The sequence below is a fragment of the Macadamia integrifolia genome, chromosome 2, assembly GCF_013358625.1.
Source record: "Macadamia integrifolia cultivar HAES 741 chromosome 2, SCU_Mint_v3, whole genome shotgun sequence".
Lineage (NCBI taxonomy): Eukaryota > Viridiplantae > Streptophyta > Magnoliopsida > Proteales > Proteaceae > Macadamia > Macadamia integrifolia.
In genome coordinates, this window is record NC_056558.1 from 10,747,189 (window position 1) to 10,770,890 (window position 23,702).

Below are 23,702 nucleotides of genomic sequence, written 5' to 3' on the forward strand. Positions count from 1 at the left end.
GGAATTACCAGTTTGAGTTTATTTTGTTTTTAATTTCCTTAGTTAGAATTTAGGAAGTAATTTGAAGTTGCTAATTTTAGTTTTAGATTTACTAGGAAAATTTTAATTTTCAGTTATTATATAAAGGCATGTAATCCAAGTTATTAGACAGATTGAAAAGATGAATTGAATTTGAGTATTTATAAAGCCTGCGGGCGTGTGTGCGTGTGTGCGTGATTCTTCTTACCCCCCTTTCTTAGTGTGATTTCTCCCTCTCCCTTGCAACTCTGAGAGCCATCTCAGGGATTTCTTCCCTACCGTACCGGTCCTCCATCAAGTGGTATTAGAGCCGAAGGATCCTCTCCTTTGTTATCTTTTCTTTCCCACCTTATCCTTCTCAGTTCTCGTTTCCACAGAGATTGAGAAAATCAAGCCAAAAAAAAAAAATTCATCTTCCGCAGCAACTCAAAACCCCTCCCCTCTCACCTCAGCTCTACCCCCACCGCCTGGCCCTTTGCATCGAAACCCCTCTAGAGTTCCAGCAGCATTGAAAAAAAAAAAAAATCCCCTTTGAAACCCACTATAGACCTACTCTCCTTCTCTTCTCTTACGTTTCCTTTCAATCCCTTTGGCCTTCTTCTACTCTCCTCTTTCTCATCCTTTCTTTCTTCCCTATTGCTGTCAATACCCTGTTCTCGCAGAAGGTTGTAGCCCACGGAAAAGTGGATCGATCTCTTTCGTGAGAGATCCGATTGGGTCGAGCTTTTGATCGAAGGTAGTTCTCCCCAAGGTGACTTGAACCCTAGAACTTCAGCCCCAAAGACCTTTCCTGTGGTGAAGAGTAAAACCTGCAATTGGGTTCCATCAACAGCCATCGCCAGCCTCAGTTTCAGAAGCTTCCCATATCACTCCGGCCTGCTGATCTGAGCAATCCCCTGGTGAGTTCAGTACATCTTCTCCTTAGGAGTCTACACCTGAAGTTTCAAGAGCAGCCGATTAGATTTGAAGGAATTCTCTGTGGGAGTCTTGCTAGTCTGCCGCCTTGCCATGGTGCTCCATCGAGAAGAAGAAAAAGGGTTCTCTTATGGGTTTGAAATAACACTTGCTGTTATTACAGATAAGCCCCTGTCACTTGTTTTACAATAGAACCCTTGCATTGAAACTTTATTTCAGTTTGACCCCCTCACCTTGTTATTTCCAGAACTGAGCCTTTTCTTTAGGACTAATTTCAGATCTGTCCTATTCATCTATTTCACTCAAAATAGGGGTCTAAATTGTGCCAGAAATTACATTATTGCCCCTGGTTTGTTTAGATTGAAATATTTGTTCTCCCTTCTCTTTAAAGTGCTAAAATTGCTCCTGAAATTACAAGAATTCCCCTACTCTTTTGAAGACTGGTTTAGTTATCAATTGTGGCCCCATAAGCGATTCAATTCTGACTTTTTGGAACCTAGATCTGAGTCCGACACAAGATTGCTCATGGATTCTTTTGTGTTCAAATTTCGAGTGCGGTTGCCCAATGGAAAGCCTGCTAAATTGTTAATTGATGAGCAACTAAGTGATAATTTTGTCGCCAGCTCTGTAGTGGATATATTGTCAGAGACTAGTCAGATAATTTTTTAGTCGAAGAAAATTGCATTTGTTGAATTTTCTGTTCCTCCTTATTATGATGGTGCTTTTTGTGAAGTGTTTGACTCTCCTCAGCACATCATTAAATTGGGTCGAAACTGGTTGGAACAACGGGACGGTATTCTTGATCGTAACAACAATGTATGCACCCTCCAACCTTACCACATGCATAAAAAATTTAATCTTCATGGATTGGTTGCGTCAAAGAAAGTGATACCCCCAGTACAACCACAAGATGAATCAGAGGCATCAACACAAGTGGAAGACTGTCCTATTGTGGAACAAGTGATGACAACAGAAACTGAGAAAATTGTGGATCAAGCATTGAAGGGCATCAATGTAGTGCCACTTGTTCACTATCATGAATTTGTTCTTCCCCATGATTTTCCGGACTTGAATGCACCTCCAAAGCTTCACATCATGGATTTTGTTAGCGATGCAAATGACGAGCAATTCACTCCCGTTCGTGAGTTTTTATTGCTATTATTCTATAAAATTCGTGGACAAGTTTTTCTCAACATCGAGGGAGTTGATGCAGAATCGATGTTGTTGAACCGGGTTGACCCTTCAGGCAATCTCAATCGAGATGAACCGGGTCTGATTGGATTTTTGGATTCATTAGGATCTTTAGGATATTATTTTATATGGGGATTATTTGTAATCTTTTAATTTGGGTAATTAATAATCAAGGAATTACCAGTTTGAGTTTATTTTGTTTTTAATTTCCTTAGTTAGAATTTAGGAAGTAATTTGAAGTTGTTAATTTTAGTTTTATATTTTACTAGGAAAATTTTAATTTTCAGTTATTATATAAAGGCATGTAATCCAAGTTATTAGACAGATTGAAAAGATGAATTGAATTTGAGTATTTGTAAAGCCTGCGGCGTGTGTGCGTGTGTGTGTGTGTGTGCGTGTGTGCGTGTGTGTGTGTGTGTGCGTGTGTGCGTGATTCTTCTTACCCCCCTTTCTTAGTGTGATTTCTCCCTCTCCCTTGCAACTCTGAGAGCCATCTCAGGGATTTCTTCCCTACCGTACCGGTCCTCCATCAATTTGACTCTCCTCAGCGCATCATTAAATTGGGTCGAGGCTAGTTGGAACAACGAGATGGTATTCTTGATCGTGACAACAATGTGTGCACCCTCCAACCTTAGCACATGCACAAAAAATTTAATCTTCATGGATTGGTTGCGTCAAAGAAAGTGATACCCCCAATACAACCACAAGTTGAACCAGATGCATCAACACAAGTGGACGATCGTTCTATTGTGTAATAGGAGATGACAACGGAAAGTGAGAAAATGGATCAGGTAATGACGGCCATCAATGCAGTGCCAGCGGTTCACTGTCATGAATTTGTTCTTCCCGATGACTTTCCAGATTTGACTGCACCTCCAAAGCTTCACCTCATGGATTTTGTTCGTGATGCAGACGACGAGCAATTCACCCCTATTTGTGAGTTCTTATTGTTATCATTCTTTAAAAGTCGTGGATGAGTTTTTCTTAACATCAAGGGAGTTGATGCAAAATCGAGGTTGAACTGGGTTGACCCGTCAGGGCAATCTCGACTGAGACGAATCGGGTCCGATTAGATTTTTGAAATCAATAGGATATTTTAGGAGTTACTTTATTTAGGAAGTATTGAGTTATTTAATTTGGGAAGATATGTAATCTTTTATTTTTGGATAGTTCTTAGTCAATTAGGGAGTTACCAATTTAAATTTTATTTTGCTTATAATTTCATTAGTTAGAATTTATGAAGCAAATTAGAAGTTGCTATTTCAATCTTAGATTTTTATTAGGCAAGTTTTAATTTGAGTTTATTATATAAAGGCATGTAACCTAAGTATTAGATAGAGAATGGAAAATATGAATTGAGTAAAGTGTTTGAGAGCCTGTGGGCGTGTGTGTGATTCTTTCCCGCCACCCCCTTTCTTAGTGCGATTTCTCCCTCTCCCCTGCAACTCTGAGATCCCTCTCAGGGATTTCTTTCCTATCCCTACCGGCCCTCCATCAGAAACAATAATTGAAAGTGGTTAAAAAGTGGATCTAATTAAAACAATAAGATTTGACTGTAATGGAATGGAATCCAGTGGCATTTTTGAAAATTTGTCACTTTGAGCTCTCTTTTAAGGCTCTTTAACCACTTGTATAAGTATTTAGCTGAAGCTTGACTAGTGAGATAGCTGTGATGTTCTCTATCACATTGACCCACCAATATTCCAATAGGACTGTTTTTGAGACTGTAGTAGTATCATTAATCATGAATCATGAACCATATAATTATTAATATTAATAATGAAATCCATTCTTATTATACTATATTTTCTCACAACCTCAAATTTTTTGTCATGCCTCTTATGTTAATGAAGAATAATAACAAACCAGGGAAAATATAGTGTGAGATTACCTTAACAAGATTGCAGGAAATAGGGAAAGAACCAAAATAAAAAATTAACAGACGATAGGTCAAACAGACCAGATCAAGCTCAATTTTTAGTTGGTGGGTCTGTTCTGATGGCTGATCAGACTTGCAGAAGTTTATTAAATATCATGGGCTGGATTGAAGGATCTAGAAGAATCCTTCTGTAAGTATGAAAAACTTCAAACAAGAACAGAACTTCTGTAAATCGATTAACAGAACCAGAAATTGAAAAAATGGATAGAAAAATAGGATAATAGGGTAGGGCAGGAATCCAATCTTCCCCAATCACCAGGTAAACACCATTGAATCCACAGCACATATTTTATAAAACTTAATATCTTATTTCATCAATATGGCCTATGGTCATTAAATATATTTATAGCTACTCTCCTAGCCTGTGGTTGGCTAAGGAGAGAGCTTACATCATTCACCCAATAGAAAATAAGAGCTTCTATCACCTAACCAATAGGAAAACTCTAAGCAAACCTATTACATCATCCATCCAATAAGAAAAGAGGAGCCAACAAAACTTGAAATACATAAATCCCAAACCAAGTAATGCAGGCCTGATTTAAATTTGGGCCATAATTTAATATAGTTCTGGATTGGGCCTCGATTTAATATAGGTCTGCATTTGGGAGGAGTACAGAGGTCATAGTGAACAGATCTGCTTCATTATGCATAGTGACGCTTAGAAGGACCATTTTATGTTATAGCGAAAGACTTATATATACATAGTATGGATAAAGACCATAAATACATGAAGGAATAAAGCAAAAGAAAAATCTATTATTGGGACTTAAAGAAGTTTGAAATACCTCATGTCGCAAGAGAGCGCTTTTAGCGGCCAAAGAATCTATTATAGCAGTCACAGCTCCATCTCCTCCACGATTTCGAAGGGCAAAAAGGGCGGCATATCGCTCATACATGTCTTTTTCTTCATTCAAAAGAACTTCCCTAAAATAATCCAACTTGAACCAATCAAACCACAAAACTAGAATAATGCATAAGTAGTGGAAGAGCAGTTAGTAATCCATACAAACCTAAGTTGACCAACAGAAGAACTACGAGATGCAGCTTTGGCAGGATCAACAGACAGAAAAGGTGATGTAGAAACTGTAGGAGTCTCATCGATTTTATCAATAGTCTTCTGCTCTTCAATTCGTTTGAGAGCTAGCTCACATGTTTCTTGCACCTCCTTTGCAGGATCTGATACCAAACTCTTCTTTAACAAAGGAATATTACTCTCCAGCCCAATTGCACCAAGAGCTTCTGCTGCCTATTAGAATACATCAAACTCATAAGAACAAAAAAAAAAAAAAAAAAAAAAAACAGTTACCACAAAGAAAAATAACAGTAAATCCTCATTTAAGATTAAATACTTGCCTCATGCCGAACAATTGGATGTAATGAGAGATCCTCAAGAACCCCTACTAAAGCAGGTACTGCATCAACATCTTGCATTTGACCTATTGCAAATGCTGCCTCATGTGCAAGCAGATTTGAAGGATCCCGAGTTGCTGTAAGACCAACAACAATGCATCAGTTTTAAAATCAAGTACTAAACTGCATGAAACACTTTTAAAAAAATGTTAAACATACTCCACTATCTTTAATCATTACAACTTCTGTTAGTTCAAATTACCCTGTTCCTTAAATCTTTGTTAAAAGTTGCTAGTAAAACTCAAAATTATTTTTTTGCGAAGAAAACATGGATCACCCAAGTGGATGATCTTTCAAAATCGCACTTGACAGCAAATGCCCTACTTCCTTGTGATTTGGGTATTCTATTGCATGTGTCAGTTTCAGCATCAGATTTAATCATTTACATTCTCATGTAATAGCACCCCCCCCCATGTATGACCATGACCTCTGGCGGTCATGTGCACATTCTTCGTAATCCTTGATTTTTTTAATGGTTTATTTTGTCACCAGGCCAAACTTGGATTGGGATGAAACTTGACATGTAGGCGAGGGGGCTTGGGGTCATTCTGTCCATAAAATTTAGCCATGTGGCATATATTTGAAGCCAAGAGATCTTTCATAAACTTCCTCACATGGATATTCCATGACAGAACCCTTCCTTTTATTCTTTAAGGAAATTGAATTTCATTGCAAGAATTCAAAAAGAGCAACCTGGAAAACTGACAATTCCACACATACTTTTCAAAAAAAAAATAATACAAAAAAGAAGATAATTCCAGGTTCTATTAATAATTCAACCGATGAATACCATCAGAGATGGACAGAAGTGTAGCCAAAATGGAGAATAAGAGGAAATCAGAATCCATAGTGAACTAATGTTATCTTTTAACTAGCTTTCCTTGATTAAATCTCTTGAAATAGGAAAATCCCTAGTGTGCTACTCCAACATCCTAGAGAAAACAAACGTTAACCACAAAGATAGATGATTCAACTTAAGGTGTCAAACAAAACCTAGAAAAATTATCTATCAAGAAAAAAATCCAACAAAAATTAAGAAATTTGATATGGTCACTCAACTTCATCAAATAAATGTTTATAACAGAGGGAAAACAAATTAACCAAGTGCAACAAACTAACTGAATTCAAATAAAACATCAATTCCCGAACTTCATACAAAATCAAAACTTACCGTGGACAAGGGCCTCACGTGGACCAGGACCCCGAAGGTTGCGAAGTGAGAAAAGAGCTCTGAACCGCTCGGAGATCGGTTGGTTTTGATCCAGCAACCGCTCACAGAGGAACTTCTCCGTTTCTGGGGAGACGTCGAAGCAACCCCCCAAAGCCATTATTTTGTAGAGATTAAACCCTATAACTCCGCTCTAGAAAATGAACCCAAAAGAAAATAACAAAGATTTAATCATACATTCTCACACTTCAGATAGGATATGGCAGAGATAGGTTTCACACTAAAAAAAAAAGTTGCGATGCATTGGATAATGCCATAGTTGCATTTTTTGCCTTCACAGCTAATCATCAAGTCTATAGAAAATCATATACTGACAAGAACAGTGCAATGGAGACCTTAAATTCAGATCAATGAAGAGAAGTGACCAGATCTCACACCGAAAACCTTGACAGATCCGTCAACGAGAGTCACGAAATCTACCTGAAATCGAAGATGGTCGCCCGTGTGTTCTATCGAACTAAAGAGAGGGAAAGGTGCACACAGATACAAAGGAGGGGTTTCACGCGCGGAAACTATGATATGTTGGGGTTCCACACGCGGAAGCTAGAATGATTACTGTTTCAAAAATCGGAATCCAATCCTGGAATTGGAACCCTCGATGGTTTTCAGATTTGACAAGCCGGTTCTAGGGTTTTGAAATTATGAAAATTATTCGATTTTCGGTACAAATATTGTATTTCAAATCGAAGGAAAAAAATAAGGGAAATTTAAAGTGCTACCTCTTAGAATATGCCACTATTAGAGACACCCATTGCATGATATCAAATTATACTTGCACATTTTACCATCAGTCTCTTCTATACGAATCTACCCAATCATTCTATGCCATTTGTAAAAAGACTTTCACGAGAAATGTATGAGAGAAGAATATCGTAATCAAGCGATTACTATATTATTCCTTCAGTAGCAACCCAAGGGGTATCACTCGAAGCATGAAATGTCTGTTGCCACTTCCATCTACTAGAATTTATAAGGAAACATGCCCAATGTAAATATATATTGTCTTTAAACTTTTTTCACTCTACGGGTCATAAGAACTCACCCCTGTTGCTTCACATTGATTTAGGCATCGAAAGGTCCCTTAGTACATAACTTTACCCCACTTTCTTTAGCTATTTTATCTCTCTTATTTCCAGTCTTAGGTCGAAGAAGACAGATGTAAACCAATCAAAACATGTCCTTGGCAGGCAATATTTGGGCATGCCTGATGGGTTCAATCATCTCAATTCATATGGCAAAGCACTAGATTGGGCCATTTGATGGGTTGGCTTCTTGTATAGGTTACGCATTTACTAGCTATGAATTTGCACAGACACAACAAGCCTCCTTGTTATGTCATGGGTCTTTGTAAACATCTGTTTTTTGTGAGAAATTTATCCTTTTATTTTTTATGAGCAATGAGTCTATAATGGGCCATATAATACAAGATAAACCATGGAGGAATCAAGGAAGGGCTCACAAAGGCGCTATGATGGGATCTAAGAGAGTCACAAACTTCTTGGAAAGCTGAAATGAGTGAGCATATAGAGAGCTAATAGAGGTGTCATTTAGATACCACAATGAGAGTTGTCCATTGACCAAATCCCTGAGCACTCTTCGAAAGAGCAATGTGAACCATCAGGGTGAGCCTTGGATCAGAGGTGAGAACTTTTCGGTATTTGAAGAAAAGGGATGCTTAAATGACATCTTTGTTCTATAAGATGTATTTAGAATTTGATATTTAAAGCCTTGTTCTTGCATATTAAGAGAGGGATAACTACAACATCACAATGAGTTTCTACTAATGAATGAGTGCAAAATCGAATCATTCAATAAATGAATTTTAATAAGGAGAGAGAAAGAGAGAGAAAGAGTTTTCCAAAAATAAGGTCTTAGATTGTGTTTGGTTGCCATTCAGTTCCATAAATGACCTTTCGTGTCAATAACATAATTTTCAGTTTATGTGTTAAATTACGGTTTAAAAACAGAAAAATGATGTTTGGTGAACCTGTTTCAAGAACGATTAACCAAGTAATTCACTTTATTTTGTATGTGGAATGAAACCAAAATGACAGAACAGGGTTTTATCGTTCCATCATTTGCGTTTTTAGTGATTTTATCTTTTTTTCGTAAGAAGAAGAAGAAGAAGTTGACATCAAATACTTTATTATTTTTTTTCTATTCCCATAGAACGGGAAAACGTTAGAAATATTTTTTTTAGATGACTACCAAATGCAACTTAATTATTGGTATCAAGATATGTATCTGTATCGGTCAAAATAATGCGGATCGGACTACTTCATGATTTTCATCCTTCCTTGTACTGATATAGTAATCTATACCGATACCTTTAATCGTTTGCAAAAGGAAAAAGGAAAGCAAAACCGGTGGCCAATACAGATAGACGTGGCGTTAACTAGTTCCACAAATCTTTACCAAAAAAACAGAAAGAGGAGCCGCAAAAGGTTCAGGAAGAAACGATGGACCAGCAAATAGATCAAACGGTGTCAACTAAAAGTCAATACAGATCAGGTAGAGTGTTTCAGAAACTAGATTCCGATCTTACGGCGACGACAAAATCCCCAACAACAGACCGTACATCGTGATCTTGGTGAAGGGAGTTGCAGACTGGGGACCCACAAAGCCCTCTAAGTTCCAACTTCCAACGGCCAAAACTCACATAAAAGTCGAAACCGCACAGTAGTCTTCAGCTGAGCCGGCCCGGAGCCTCGGACTCTCTCAGAGCGAGAAATTGAAGTCGAGAGAGAGAGAGAGTGTTCCAAAATGCTACGAATCCTATCAGATAAGGGAAGAACACGACCCACCGAATTCGAATCAGAGCCAACGCAGTGTCAGTCCCAGACGCCATGACTGATAAACCCTAGCTTAAATTTTGATTCTCAAATCCCTAATTTGGTTCAGCTTTTGATCTGTCTTCTTGCCTATTACCTCCTGCAAGTCTGCATGAGTTGGCAAGAAGAACTCAATTGGACCTTCAAGCCTCGGTACTTGAAGCATCCATGGGGTTGGTTATCTTTTCTCACGCACCATCTTCGTCTCTCATCACCATTTCTCTTCGCCCTACACCTCCTTCCTTACCTCGTCCTCGAATTCGCCATCGCCTCTCCCCTAGCCTATGGATGAATCGTTCTGCTGCTTCTTTCACTAGGTATGGACTTTGCCATTCGTTTTATTGGATTGAATAGCAATTTATCTCGTTCATAACTATTGTAGTGATGATTTATGTGGAACGGTCTTTTTTTGAGAAGCAATTGCACGGAGAAAGCCAGAATTTTTAGTTCACTGTAACTGAAATTTGTTAGCCAACACGTACTCGGTGTGAAAATCCCGGTTTATATGGACCCATTATTCAAAGATCATCATACTGGAATTGACATGAGAGGACTCCACCGGGGACTCCAAATTCTTATACAGAAGTGTTGGCAGGGAGTTCCATACTGGCAAACAAATTCAGCTATGCAGATGATGTGCTTGAATGTGTGGGGGCTGAAATCTAGGAGTCTTGGGATCATAATCCCTGCGTATTTATGTGGTTTTCTATATATTCTAGATCCGTTTTTGTAAATCAGTATAGTTGACAGCCATACTCTTGTATGCCAGGCTGGACTGTTTTACTTCAAGGTGTTCCATCACAAATGCTGATTTGCATTTCAACAACGTTGCTACAGAGGAAGAGGTGCAGGATGAATTATCATCTGTCTCGTCTGGGTGCTCGGTTCCTGTTGTTCATCTCAAAACAGGGATTATTGAGAGTGAAGCCTTGAATCTACCGGCTGAGGACACCTATATGAATGAACTGTTGACCACATTGCCAGTATGGTCCTTCATGAGAAACTAATTACTGTTTTTATCATTTGTCTAGAAGCTCAAATTTTCTCTTGTATTTGCTTTCTGTCTCCAGGTTTTATCAGAGGAGGAGCAGAACGCTTTAGCTGCCACTCCAGCTCACCCAGCAGGATTATTTGGTACAATCTGTTCCTGATTCAGCATGATCAATTTCAGAATCCAAGTATCCATGTTTTAAGCAGGGGTCTGATCCCATATTTGTATTTGTTTCCAAGATCATAAGAAAGAGAATTTTTTTGACAAGTGTGGCTAAGCAATCAGTAAAACTTAGACCTGTGATCTAACTTAATAAATTGCAAAACTGATGATTTAAGATCCTTCAACTTAAAATGCTTCTTAGATAAGGAAAGATGGGGTGTTATAGAGATGTAATTTTTTAGGCTGCAATGCCTCTAACCTCTACATTTGGATGCACAGTCAAAGAGGTTGAGACCCATTTAGTGGGTCCGACAAGAGACATTTCCTCGGCAAAATATCAACTTGATTCAATGATTTTAAATCTACAGCCATTTAGATGAGAAGTGGAGCATAATATCATTTTATAACCCCTCTTTTGAGTTAAGATAATTACTAAGCACTTCTAATGCTTCCTCATGCCTTAGGGCATTTCAGCAATACATTCTTGCTAGCTGGATATTTAGGAGAAAAGTGCTCTTGCATATTTGATTATCATATTGCCATTATTTATACGTCCCAGGGTTTTCGCAAGAGGTCGGCTGCATGTTTTCCCATTACCACCAGTTTTGTATTACTAGATTGCCAAAACATGTAGAGGACTTACGCATTGTGGAGCCCACATATCCAGAGCAGCCATTATTGGGTAACAGATAGCTGCTGACCTTTTTTTTCTCCCCTCGCTCTGGGATTGCTCTTGGCATTCTTTGTGTCCAGCCATGGTTAGCTATTCTTTGCTTCAGTAAGATGATGGTGATGTTTCTGCCTGCTTGACACTATACAGTGGTTATATGGCACTTATTTAGAGTCACAGAAACTGTTCTCTGACTTGGATGGTTTTTCTTTCCCCAGCTTTATATGCCAGTTGCTTAGCTGGTAATTTGGTGGAGCAGCTCTGGAATTTTGCTTGGCCTTCTGCTGTTGCATTGCTTCATCCAAATCTTCTACCTGTGGCTGTTGTGGGTTTTTTCACCAAGGTATGAAATAATGTCTTTTTGGTAAAAGTTATGAGATAATGTCACTGCTAAGCTCACGTGCAGTAAAAGTATGTATGAATTAATATGTATCATTAGCAGTAAAAAGAAAAATTCTAACTAGCTCCATGGTAAACAGCTTGCAATATTTATTTGGGGGCCTTTGGTTGGCAATCTTATGGATCAATTTCCTAGAGTACCTGCATATAACTTTTTGAGTTCCATCCAGGTAACTCTTTCATTTTATATATAAATTATCGTTAACATGGGAATCCTAGTTGAATGCACTTGATATTGTTTATCATACATTTGATCTGTGATATCTCCATTTCTGTCAGGCAGCTGCTCAGTTGTTATCTGTAGCAATGATAATACAAGCTCATAGTATTCCTCCCTCCTCGGCATCATCTGTGCTTCTACAACCTTGGTTTGTCATGCTGGTGTTAGCTGGAGCTGTTGAGAGGCTTTCTGGCTTAGCCCTGGGTGTTGCCATGGAGCGTGATTGGGTTGTGCTGGTAAGCAATTTTTTTCTATGTTGTCATTACATAATGTAGCAGTGGCCTTTCTCCGCGTTGTTTATTTCCTTCCTAATATAAACTATGTGTGGAATACAGTTAGCAGGTACAAATCGCCCCATTGCACTTGCTCGAGCAAATGCTATTATCAGTCGAATTGATCTTCTCTGTGAGGTATTCAGTGCTTTCCATGATTACTTAAATTTTCAGAAGCATTTTGATGTAGGGAGTTCCTAGGTGACTAGGTTTCCTACAAGATTAATTAACTAGGTAGGGTTAACTCAAGGGACTTGGGTAGATAGGACAAAAAGAAACTCAGCAAACAAGATTAAGCATGCAAAATAGAATGAGACTAATAAACAAAGTAGCAAAAAACAATAATAATCTAGGCGGAAAAACACATAAACTCTTACTTAAGCTTCAAGTGGGGACATGGGGAAAGGAACAAACGTCATACGAGTGTTAGGTTCAACACAAATCAATCCAGACACCAAATAAGATATGCAAACAATCAATGTCCTCTAGCAGCCAACTAAAATAGAAAATCAGCAAGGGTTTTAGATATATAACAGTGACGAAACGTCTTAAAACAATGGGTAAAAATAGGCATAAACAAAAGGGCAAAGGCTGGTTTCAATGTTAATGGGCTACAACATTTAACAGGGATAAATGGAGGTGGGAGGGGTTTAGTTTAATTATTTGCCTTGTTGTTGTCCTGGTCTGAGGAGAAAAGAAGAAGTCGAAGTTCTCCAAAATAAAGAGTTGCAGTCCAACCTACTTGATGAAGAACAGCAGTCCCGATTGTTGGAGAAGTTCCGGCAGCAACCTAGTTGAGGGTTTTCTCGATGGAGATAATCTCTAATGATGGTGAACAATTTTTGCAATAGGGCAGCAGCAATAGGAAAGACAAAAAACAGAAAAGAGAGGGATGAAGGATGAGAAAGGGAGAAGGAGAATAAGAGAGAGAGCCGTGAGAGAGAGAGGAGGCGAGAAACAGAGGGAGACCGAGAGTGAGAGATGAGAAGAGGGAGAGGGCAGCAAGAGAGAATTCGTAGGGGGGATTGGGGGGGGCTGTTTTTCCTTCAATAATCTTCATTCATTCATTAATTTGGAACCGTGGCCAATGGCCTTACATAAATAAGAGACTAATTATTAAAAAGAAAAGAATATTCTAGGAATGCTATTTCATAAACAAAGAAACTTTCTAAAAAGAAATCAATAGGATATTTACTTAGTTTCCTAATTGACTTAAAGACTCAAATAAACAAAATCCTAGAAAATAAAACTACTAACATATCAGATTTGGTGGGGGCCACACAATCTTGGCAAAGAAAGGAAGGAGAGGACTCGATGCAGCGTTGGGAAGGCTAGATCGAGCCTTCCTTTTTTTTTTTTTTTTTTTTTTCTTCTTCCTCCTTCTAATCCTCCAACCACAAAGAAGGTTGGGTCTTCTTCTTCCTTCGGCTGTACGCCTTGATGTCTCCATCAACTCTCTCTGGCTTGGAAGAATTCACCTCCGGTGAATTAAAGCTCATGTAATACTCAAGTAGGTCTGGGTTGAGTTATTGGACTTCTTGCATTGTGATCCAGGTATTGTCAATTTCCGGATGTCCACACCACTTGACCAAGAACTCTCTAGAACCTCCAGTGTGTGTAGACACAATCCTCTCATCAAGGATTTCCTCAACTTCTTTAGTTCTTCTCGTGACCTTAGGCACAGGTGGTAATGAGGTGGGGGAAAGTGGTTGGCTTGGCTCAGAAGTCTCATCAATGTTGAAGGGGAAGTCTTCAAGGTCATCAGGATAGAAAGGGGTAAAGGTAGAGGTACCATGGTATGAGACTAGGTCTTCAACATTGAAAATATTACTGATCTCCATGCTAGCTGGCAGATCAAGAACATACGCATTGTCACTTATCCTCTTGAGTATCTTGAACGGACCTGTGCTACGAGCATGTAGTTTGCTTGCTTTTCCCCTAACAAAACGTTGCGGCTTGATTCTTACCATCACCATATCGCCCTCTTAAAACTCTTGTGCTTTCTGTGCATATCTGCCTTCGATTTGTATTGCTCGTTGCTCAGTGCTATCTGTCTTCTTATACCTGCATGCAAATCATGTATATGCTGAGCAAAAGATTCGGCTGACTGGGAGGTCCTGGAACTAGACACGACTGGGATAAGATCTATGGGTGCCTGGGGCTGGTATCTTGAACAGATCTCAAAGGGGGATAGACTAGTGGTACGGTTCTTAGAACTATTATATGCAAACTCAGCCTGGCTAAGGACTCGATCCCAACTGGTAAGGTGTTCTCCTATGAGGCAACGCAATAAATTCCCCAAGCTCCTATTGACAACCTCGGTCTGGCCATCGGTCTGAGGGTGGAAAGCAGAGGAGAAACGGAGTTTTGTGCCCATCATCCGCCAGAGGGTCCTCCAAAAATGACTAGTGAATTTAACATCCCTATCGGACACTATGGTGAGGGGTAACCCATGGTACTTGACCTCATTAAAGAAAAGTTTGGCTACTATGGATGCATCGGAGGTCTTAGAACATGGGATGAAATGGGCCATCTTCGAGAAGCGGTCTACAATCACATAAACAGAATCATGGCCTCTCGAAGTTCTTGGTAAACCAATCACGAAGCCCATGCTAAGGTCCTGCTAAGGGGAATGGGGAACGGGTAGGGGAGTGTACAAACCCGTGTTTTGCTTTTGTTGTTTGGCGGTCTGGCATGTCCTACACTGACTCACAACTCTAGCAACATCCCTCTTCAGTCCTGGCCAAAAGAATCGGTCCTCAACAAGGGTGATGGTCTTATCGCGACTGAAGTGGCCAGCGACTCCCCCAGCATGCAATTCCTAGATCAGGAAATCTCGGAGTGAAGTCTTGAGAATGCACAACTTGCTTCCTTTAAAAAGAAAGCCCTCCCTAAGTAGGTAGTCCGAGCGGTTGATTGGGTTGCCTTCATTCAAGGAAGTGAACGGCTCACTAAAATCAGGACAGGTGGGGTATTGGTCCTTGACTCGCTCGAACCCTACAACCTCTACACTCATTGCCTGGAGTAGCACACTAGCCCGACTCCTAGCATTGGTGCGCATGAGGAACATGTTCACCCGGCTTAGTGCATCTGCAGCAGTATTCTCGACACCAGGTCTGTGCTTGAGTACAAAAGTGTACTCTTAGAGAAACTTAACCCACTTGGCATGCCTCTGGTTAAGTTTCTTTTGGGCACTTAGGTATCTCAGAGCTTGGTGGTCAGAGAATAGCACGAATTCTTGCGGTAAAAGGTAATGTCGCCAATAATGTAGTGATTGGACAACCGCATAGAATTTCTTATGGTATGTGGAATATCGTTGTCTAGCTTCATTAAGCTTCTCACTAAAATAGGCAATAGGGTGGCCCTCTTGTCCTAGGACACCACCTATCCCAATACTAGATGCATCACAATTCACTTCGAAGACCTTAGAGAAATCTGGGAGGCGCAAGACTGGAGCTTCAGTCATAAGCTTTTTAATCTCATTAAAGGCCTTCGTAGCACTCTTACTCCATCGAAACTCCTTTTTCATACAATCGGTGATAAGAGACATAATGGAACTAAACCGATAGATGAATCTTCTGTAGAAAGTGCCTAAGCCATGAAAGCTTCGTACCTCATGAATGTTAGTTGGCTCAGGCCACTCTACAATCGCTCTCACTTTCTCAGGGTCAGTAGATACTCCCTGAGTTGACACAACAAATCCTAGGAAGATGACTTGATCACTCATAAAGGTGCACTTCTTGAGGTTGACATAGAGTTTCTCTTGTAAAAGCACATGAAAAAGCTTCTGTAAGTGATCCAAGTGGGAAGACAGGGTCTTACTATAGATGAGGATGTCATCAAAATAAACCACAAGGAACTTGCTAATGAATGGTTGAAGCACTTGATTCATTATCCTCATGAAGGTGCTAGGTGCATTTGATAAGCTAAAAGGCATGACTAACCACTCAAAGAGGCCATCCTTTGTCTTGAAGGCTGTCTTCCACTCATCTCCAGGCCTAACCCTAATCTGGTGGTACCCATTCTTGAGATCAATCTTCGAAAAGATCGAAGAGTTGGCCATCATATCCAACATGTCATCAAGCCTAGGGATAGGGAACCTATACTTGATGGTGATCTTATTGATGGCCCTACTATTAACACACATACCCCAGGTGCCATCTTTCTTTGGCGTGAGCAAGGCAGGTACAACACACGGGTTAAGGCTTTCCCTAATGAATCCCTTCTGCAACAGTTCATCCACTTGCCGTTTGAGTTCGGCGTGTTCTTTGGGATTCATTTGGTAATGGGGTAAGTTCGGGAGAGAGGATCCTGAAACTAAGTCAATAGCATGCTGCATGTCACGCATAGGCGGTAACTCATCAGGTAGTTCCTCAGGGAATAACCTCTCGAATATCCTCAATAAGGGTTGCACTTCTCTAGGAGCCTCAGTGAATAAGCGTGACCTATTGGTATTACTCTGTACTGCAACTAGAGCATAAATCACCCCTGACTCGTGACATTCTTCTTCAAATTGTTGTTGATTTAAAATGTTGAGTGTTTTGGTGGGGGTGTGTTTGGATGTACTTCCCTTGTGTTCTGGAACCCTAACTTCCCTAGGGGCACTGGGGGTCAGTCTGATCTTCTTCCCTTTTAACTCAAAGACATAGGTGTTAGACTTCCCGTAATTGGTGACATCCCGGTTATATAACCAGGGTCTACCTAGAATGATGTGGGCAACATCCATTTCTAGGACATCACACCACACTCGATCCTCATATCCTGCAAAGTGTAAGGGAACTAAACACCTCAGATTAACGGGAATGGTGGACTGATCAACCCAGTCAACCTTGTAAGGCTTGGGATGGGGTTCAGGTTTGAGGCCCATTCGAGCAACAACGCTCTTGGTGACCACATTCACGCAACTCCCGCTGTCTATGGCGACGCGGCAGTTCTTGCCCTGATGACATGTGTAAGTGATGAAAATATTAGTTCGTCGCCAATCATCGCTACTCTTAGGTTGTGAGACCATGCAATGCACAATGTCGAGCTTGAGGTCACTGGCCTCCTCGATGTCCTCATCAGATATGGTCTCATCTGGTCTATGGTCCATATACTCATGGTCCTGAAAACTCTCTTGGTCACTTTCTTCAGGGGTCTGCTCTCCTACATAAAGATTCCTATTGGGTCACTCTCTTGAGAAGTGACCAAACCCACGACACTTGAAGCACTATTGTTGCCCACTACTCTTGGGTACTTCTCCTAAAATTCCTTTATCCTTGTTGTCAAATTGACGCTGTGGTGCAGCAGGGGGTTTTGGGAATCCAGTGGAGCCTTGGGGTAGTTTTCTCAATTGGGACTCCCCAGTTTGGAAGCTCTTCCTCTGAGAATAAGTTCTCATGGAGGATTCCACCTCAAAGGCTATCCTGAAGGCCTGTGGAACGTCTCGCACCAGGTGGGGTGCCATACGAGACTGAATTTTGGAGTTGAGCCCCGTATTGGAATCTAGATAGTGTCTGCTCAACATCCTCCTGAATACGGCTTCTAATTTTCAATTCATTGGACTTGCTCATGTATTCGGTCACAGTCAACTTCCCTTGCTTCAGGGTATTCATTTCATTCAACAACTGGAGCCTATAAGTGATGGACAAAAATTCCCTCTTGAGCCACTCTTGCATTTCTACCCAGGTGGTGATTGGCTAAAGTCCTAGGTGGTCCTCCTGGTACTCTAGGTCTGTCCAGAAGTCCCGGGCAGCTCCAATAAGCTTGAACTTAGCAAATCGGTAGCGGACTTCCTTTGGCATATCGTAGAAATCGAAGTACCTATCCATCTGCTTGATCCAATCCAGAAGGATCCTAGCATCAGTCTGACCATCGTAGGTAGGGGCATCTACCTTAATCATCCGTTTGACATCAAAGCCTTTATCATGATGCTCATCATCTCCATATTGGGTTTGGCGTCTTGGCGGTGGGCCTCGACCCCTACCTTGATCCCTACCATGCCTTAGGCCTTGGAAGTTATCCCCTATCTGGTCATAACCATCGGTCTGGTTATTTTCGTCTACTTCCTCAGGGTTAGGGGCCCTGCCACTAGGTTCAGTGCCAGTTGTGTTACGGCCTTGCCGTCTATCAGGGTTTTGGGCACTTGTCTCGAGGGCAGCCAACTTATCGGTAAGGGCTTGGAGATGGGCAGCTTGTGTTTCTTGTATGGCTTGGACGGCTTTCATGAATTCAGCCAGTTGCTCAAATTGGGTGGAGGTGCTAGGAGGGTCAGACATATCCTGATATACTCTACCACTACGAGTGGACATAAGGAGATGGGCAGCCAATGGTACGGTTGCCACCAAAGACTCAAGGTCTACTCAGAGTCTCCAATTGAGACAGGTAGTTAGCCCTCTCAATCTTGAGGTCAGAAATCTCCCTCTCAAGTATATGATTTTGGAGGGAATAGCGTCCAATGCTATTTGGTCCTGCCAACTTGAGAAAGAAAAGGGTGTCCTCTAATCTATGGTATCGCTCTCTTAGCTCAGACTCGACCACGGACAGATGGTGACGGAGACTAGACCTCAAAAGGTATGACATGTAAACAAGGGACAGCAGTACCTAATTACCCTAAACCTAGACAAAACCATCGCTCTGATACCAAGATGATGTAGGGAGTTCCTAGGTGACTAGGTTTCCTACAAGATTAACTAACTAGGTAGGGTTAACTCAAGGGACTTGGGTAGATAGGACAAAAAGAAACTCAACAAACAAGATTAAGCATGCAAAATAGAATGAGACTAATAAACAAAGTAGCAAAAAACAATAATAATCTAGGCGGAAAAACACATAAAGTTTTACTTAAGCTTCAAGTGGGGACATGGGGAAGGAAACAAACGTCATACGAATGTTAGGTTAAGCACAAATGGATTCAGACACCAAATAAGATATGCAAACAATCAATGTCCTCTAACAGCGAACTAAAATAGAAAATCAGCGAGGGTTTTGGAGATATAACAGTGACGAAACGTCTTAAAACAATGGGTAAAAATAGGCATAAACAAAAGGGCAAAGGCTGGTTTCAATGTTAATGGGCCGCAACATATAACAGGGATAAATGGAGGTGGGAGGGGTTTAGTTTAATTATTTACCTTGTTGCTGTCCTGGTCTGAGGAGAAAAGAAGAAGTCGATGCAGTCCAACCTACTTGATGAAGAACAGCAATCCCGATTGTTGGAGAAGTTCCAGCAGCAACCCAATTGGGGGTTTTCTCGATGGAGATAATCTCTAATGATGGTGAACAATTTCTGCAATAGGGCAGCAGCAACAGGAAAGACAGAAAACAGAAAAGAGAGGGATGAAGGATGAGAAAGGGAGAAGGAGAATAAGAGAGAGAGCCGTGAGAGAGAGAAGAGGCGAGAAACAGAGGGAGACAGAGAGTGAGAGATGAGAAGAGGGAGAGGGCAGCGAGAGAGAATTCATAGGGGGGGATTCGGGGGCTGTTTTTCCTTCAATAATCTTCATTCATTCATTAATTTGGAACCGTGGCGAGACTAATTACTAAAAAGAAAAGAATATTCTAGGATTGCTATTTCATAAACAAAGAAACTTTCTAAAAAGAAATCAATAGGATATTTACTTAGTTTCCTAATTGACTTAAAGACTCAAATAAACAAAATCCTAGGAAATAAAACTACTAACATATCAGATTTGGTGGGGGCCACACAATCTTGGCAAAGAAAGGAAGGAGTGGACTCGATCCAGAGCTGGAAAGACTGGATCAAGCCTTCCTTTTTTTTTTTTTTTTCCTTCTTCTTCCTCCTTCTAATCCTCCAACCACAAAGAAGGTTGGGTCTTCTTCTTCCTTCGGTTGTACGTCTTGATGTCCCCATCAGATTTCCTCTATTATTTGATGAAATTATTTTTTTAGTATCCAAGATTATATTTTATTTGTGTTATTCAGCTATGCATATGAAATAGGTTTAGAATATCAATGACTGGATCTCCTTGTGTAATCTTCCCAGAATGATACAGTTTTTTTTTTTGTTTTTGCTCCCTTAATTGCCACAGATAGTTGGTGCATCACTATTTGGTTTGCTTCTTTCTAAGTATGACCCAGTTACCTGCTTGAAGCTTGCTGCTGGCCTAATGATATGTGCACTGCCTGTTGTGGTAAATACTTTTCAAATTTATCCATTCTGCATCATTTGTTTGAAATTTATATTGCCTTTTGTGGTAACATCTTTTCCAATCTTGCTTTATTCATATTCTACTTGCAGCTTCTTCTCATGTGGTTAACCAACAAGCTCTCTGCTGGTGTTCTTGATCGCTATAAATGCCCTCAAGGTTGTGGGAAATCTTTCAATGGGGAACTCCTGTCTGATGCAGGGAATATAGGTGAAATTTGTTAGTTTGCTTACTTGATTTAAATTGGAGGCAGTTAATTTGGTTGTACCATTTCTGATATCGATCTTTTCTGTAATCAGTGGAGATAGGCATGGATGCAATCAAGAAGGGGTGGACAGAGTACAAGCAGCAGCCTGTTCTTCCTGCAAGTCTGGCTTATGTGCTCCTCTATTTCAATGTTGTCCTTACTCCTGGAGGATTAATGACAGCGTTCTTAACACAGCATGGTACTTTTTGACTTCTGATCCTTGCACCTTTGTTGGCTACCTTCAATTCATTGTACCTCCAAGACTGAGGCCTTGGTTATTTGGAATACTTGTGTAAAGGCAGAGAGACTGGAAGACTTTGTCCATCCTAAGTTTTGCCCATACCATTCATCATACGGTCTTGGGATCACCCATAAATGGGTTTCATGAACAGTTTCTTGGTCATTGTTAAATGTGACTTTGGTCTATGGACTTCTCCAGAGTCCAGAGTTGACTTCACTGATGGTTTATCATTATGCTGTTTGTTGCTCTTGTGTATATCAAGTCCAGGATATACATGGTTTTTTCTCTCACCTTGTGATCTACTTTGAAAATCCTTTCTCATATTTTCGTGAATCCTTTCTTGCTTCTTCTGCTTTATCTGAGAGATTCATGTTCCGATTTTTGAATCCATGGTGGTGTGTTAACAGGTTTAAATCCATCAATCATTGGTGGGTTTAGTGGATTATGTGCTTTCATGGGTGTTGCTGCAACATTTATTTCAGCTAATCTGGTCAAGCGGCTAGGCGTTCTCAAGGTTCCTTCCTTTCTATAAAATGTTACTGTTTTCATTTTTTGTTTGTTTGCTTTTTTTTTTTTTTTTTCCCATCAATTATTTTCCTGATATGGCTCCACTGTGTCAGGCGGGAGCAGCCGGGTTGATATTCCAGGCTTCACTGCTCAGTCTGGCTGTTGCTGTGTATTGGAGTGGTTCTCTTTCCCAAAAAATGCCCCTACTTTTCTTCCTATGTTTGATTGTAAGCCTTTCATCTAACCTTTTATATTTAATTGGGAATTTGATCTTCGGGAGTTGCATGATGCAGAAGTTTATCAAAAGATTAACTTGGAAACATGTTGTCTTTAACTGAACATTATAGAAAGACACCGTTTATGGACTTGGGGAGTCGAACTGAAAGTTTGTTGAGGCTAGACCAGCACCCCCTGGGGGGGGGGGGGGGGGGGTGTGGTCAGAATCCTGTTGAGTTGTTAAAGATAGGGGCAAAAAAGGTGGGTCAACCCCATTCATGTTGATTTTCCTTTTTGAAAGATGCTGATCCACTGACTGAATGATTAGAGTCTTGGTGGAGCTTAAAAACCAAGGGGAGGGAAATCCGATAATCTTTACGAGTTTCCAATAACTAGGATTCTTCTACATTGGGTACAAGCCTGATATAGCTGTAAAAACAGAATCTGCTATTAATTTTTCTTTACCTCAGTTTTTTCATGTATGCTTGTACTTGTATCCAGTTCTAATGTCTAGTTTGAATGAAAACTAGATCTGTCACTCAAGTCTGGGTATCTTCTCAATGCAGTTCACTTCATGCTTAAGAAAATGAATTGTCAAATAATTACCATTGCACGAGTCTCTCACCATTCTTTTTTAGAGCATGAGTCAGTTTAATTTTCAATCATAACCAGTTAATCTTTTGCCTTTCTGCAGGTATTATCAAGATTGGGCCACATGTCATATGATGTTGTTGGGGCCCAAATTCTTCAAACTGGGATCCCAACTTCCAAGGCAAATCTGATTGGGACAACAGAGGTTTCAGTTGCAAGCCTGGCAGAGTTTGTAATGTTGGGAGTGGCAATAATTGCAAACGATGTTTCACATTTTGGTTTTCTAGCGATGCTCTCCCTGTCATCGGTGGTGGGGGCAGCATGGCTGTTTTGCCGATGGCTATTGGATCCAACAGATGAACAGAGAAGGCTTTTCTCTTTTGATCCCCAATTTTGATTCTTAAATGTAACTACACAACATATTTGCCTCTTCACTGTAGTTAGCACTAGGAAGTTCCTATATAGTCCCATGGATCAGATTTCTTGTAAATGCCTCATCCGAAGGATTGAAAATGATTGGAATCCTTTATCCATGTTACCCATTTACCCACCTTATCCTACCCAAGTTTGGAGTGTAACTCAAGGACTGCTTACCCTATAAGAGATTGGGGAGGTTAAGGGTAAGGGGGTTCTCAGCAAAGATTTTCATCCCACATACCCAGAAGGCCATGACACATATTTACCCAAGTATTCATAACCCATTGGCTGTAAGCACAAATCCTGCTGCCCATTATATTGTCATTCCCCAAGCAGAAAATGTTAGGTTATGTTTGGTAATGCATTACCATTTTCAGAATAGAATGTATTCTTTAATTGATAATGAGAACATTCTTTGGATACGTGTTTTACTAATTGAATTCTTGATTTTAGAATGTTCAGGCATTGCATCGAACACCTCATGGACAAGAGTTGGTTCATTGTTTATCTCGGTCCGATCAGTAATAGTCTGCTGCTGCTGGTCCATCTGGTTCCATCTCCGCTTTCATTGCAGACACCAACCTCTGCATCATCATCAAAAAAACCTCTTCCCTCACCACCTGCTGCATCAGGGGCAAGAATTGGGCGACTGATGCGAGTTTAATAAACACAACGACACATAGGGGTGTCAAAAGCTGGCCTGAACAGGTAGGAGTAGGACCTACTGGTTAGTAAATGGTCTGGTGCCAGGCTTAGACAGATCATTATTCAAACATTCATGGTTCTTGGTTGTAGCCCAATGGGTGCCCCGATTGAGACCAACTGACACAGTTAACTGATCAGGATCAACTGTTTATATCCAATGGTCAGAAACATCTTGGCACGGAATCTAAGGGAGTCGCACACAGCCCAAGGTATTTCTGAGCATTGGATTTGTGTCGGACACTGTGTTGCGTCACAGAGGAGCCAAATCCCAATTTATAACTTGTTTATAGTCCGATTTTGCCATTTATAGCTTCACCAGCTTGTTTTGGCCTGTTAATAATCCAAGTAGCTTGTTTAAAGATCTAGTATGGCCCAATTAATCTGA

The 23,702-nt window shown here is 40.5% G+C and overlaps 2 protein-coding genes across 4 annotated transcripts in view; one reads left to right on the forward strand and one right to left on the reverse strand.

Annotated features, from left to right (window-relative positions):
* LOC122066884 (deoxyhypusine hydroxylase-B) overlaps positions 1-7,439 on the reverse strand; it is a 12,960-nt gene extending 5,521 nt beyond the window's left edge. The window contains exons 1-5 of one of the 3 annotated variants that reach the window (XM_042630724.1): positions 7,421-7,439; positions 6,645-6,834; positions 5,417-5,550; positions 5,074-5,309; positions 4,849-4,987 (exon numbers count right to left, since the gene is read on the reverse strand). In XM_042630724.1, the coding sequence (XP_042486658.1) occupies positions 4,849-4,987; positions 5,074-5,309; positions 5,417-5,550; positions 6,645-6,801 (666 nt within the window). In that variant the 5' untranslated portion in view covers positions 6,802-6,834; positions 7,421-7,439. Of the gene's footprint in view, positions 1-4,848; positions 4,988-5,073; positions 5,310-5,416; positions 5,551-6,644; positions 6,835-7,036; positions 7,363-7,420 lie in introns of those variants that run through there. The other 2 variants (XM_042630718.1, XM_042630711.1) reach the window with 2 other exon arrangements.
* A 1,919-nt stretch (positions 7,440-9,358) lies between these two features.
* On the forward strand, positions 9,359-23,047 carry LOC122066876 (solute carrier family 40 member 3, chloroplastic). The gene is made up of 13 exons (XM_042630702.1): positions 9,359-9,849; positions 10,302-10,515; positions 10,603-10,666; positions 11,574-11,698; positions 11,835-11,924; positions 12,034-12,210; positions 12,310-12,384; positions 20,277-20,378; positions 20,486-20,603; positions 20,693-20,839; positions 21,289-21,395; positions 21,502-21,615; positions 22,299-23,047. Exons 1-13 carry the CDS (start codon positions 9,701-9,703, stop codon positions 22,590-22,592), a joined length of 1,776 nt encoding a protein of 591 aa, XP_042486636.1. The 5' UTR covers positions 9,359-9,700; the 3' UTR covers positions 22,593-23,047.
* The last annotated feature ends 655 nt before the right edge of the window (positions 23,048-23,702 follow it).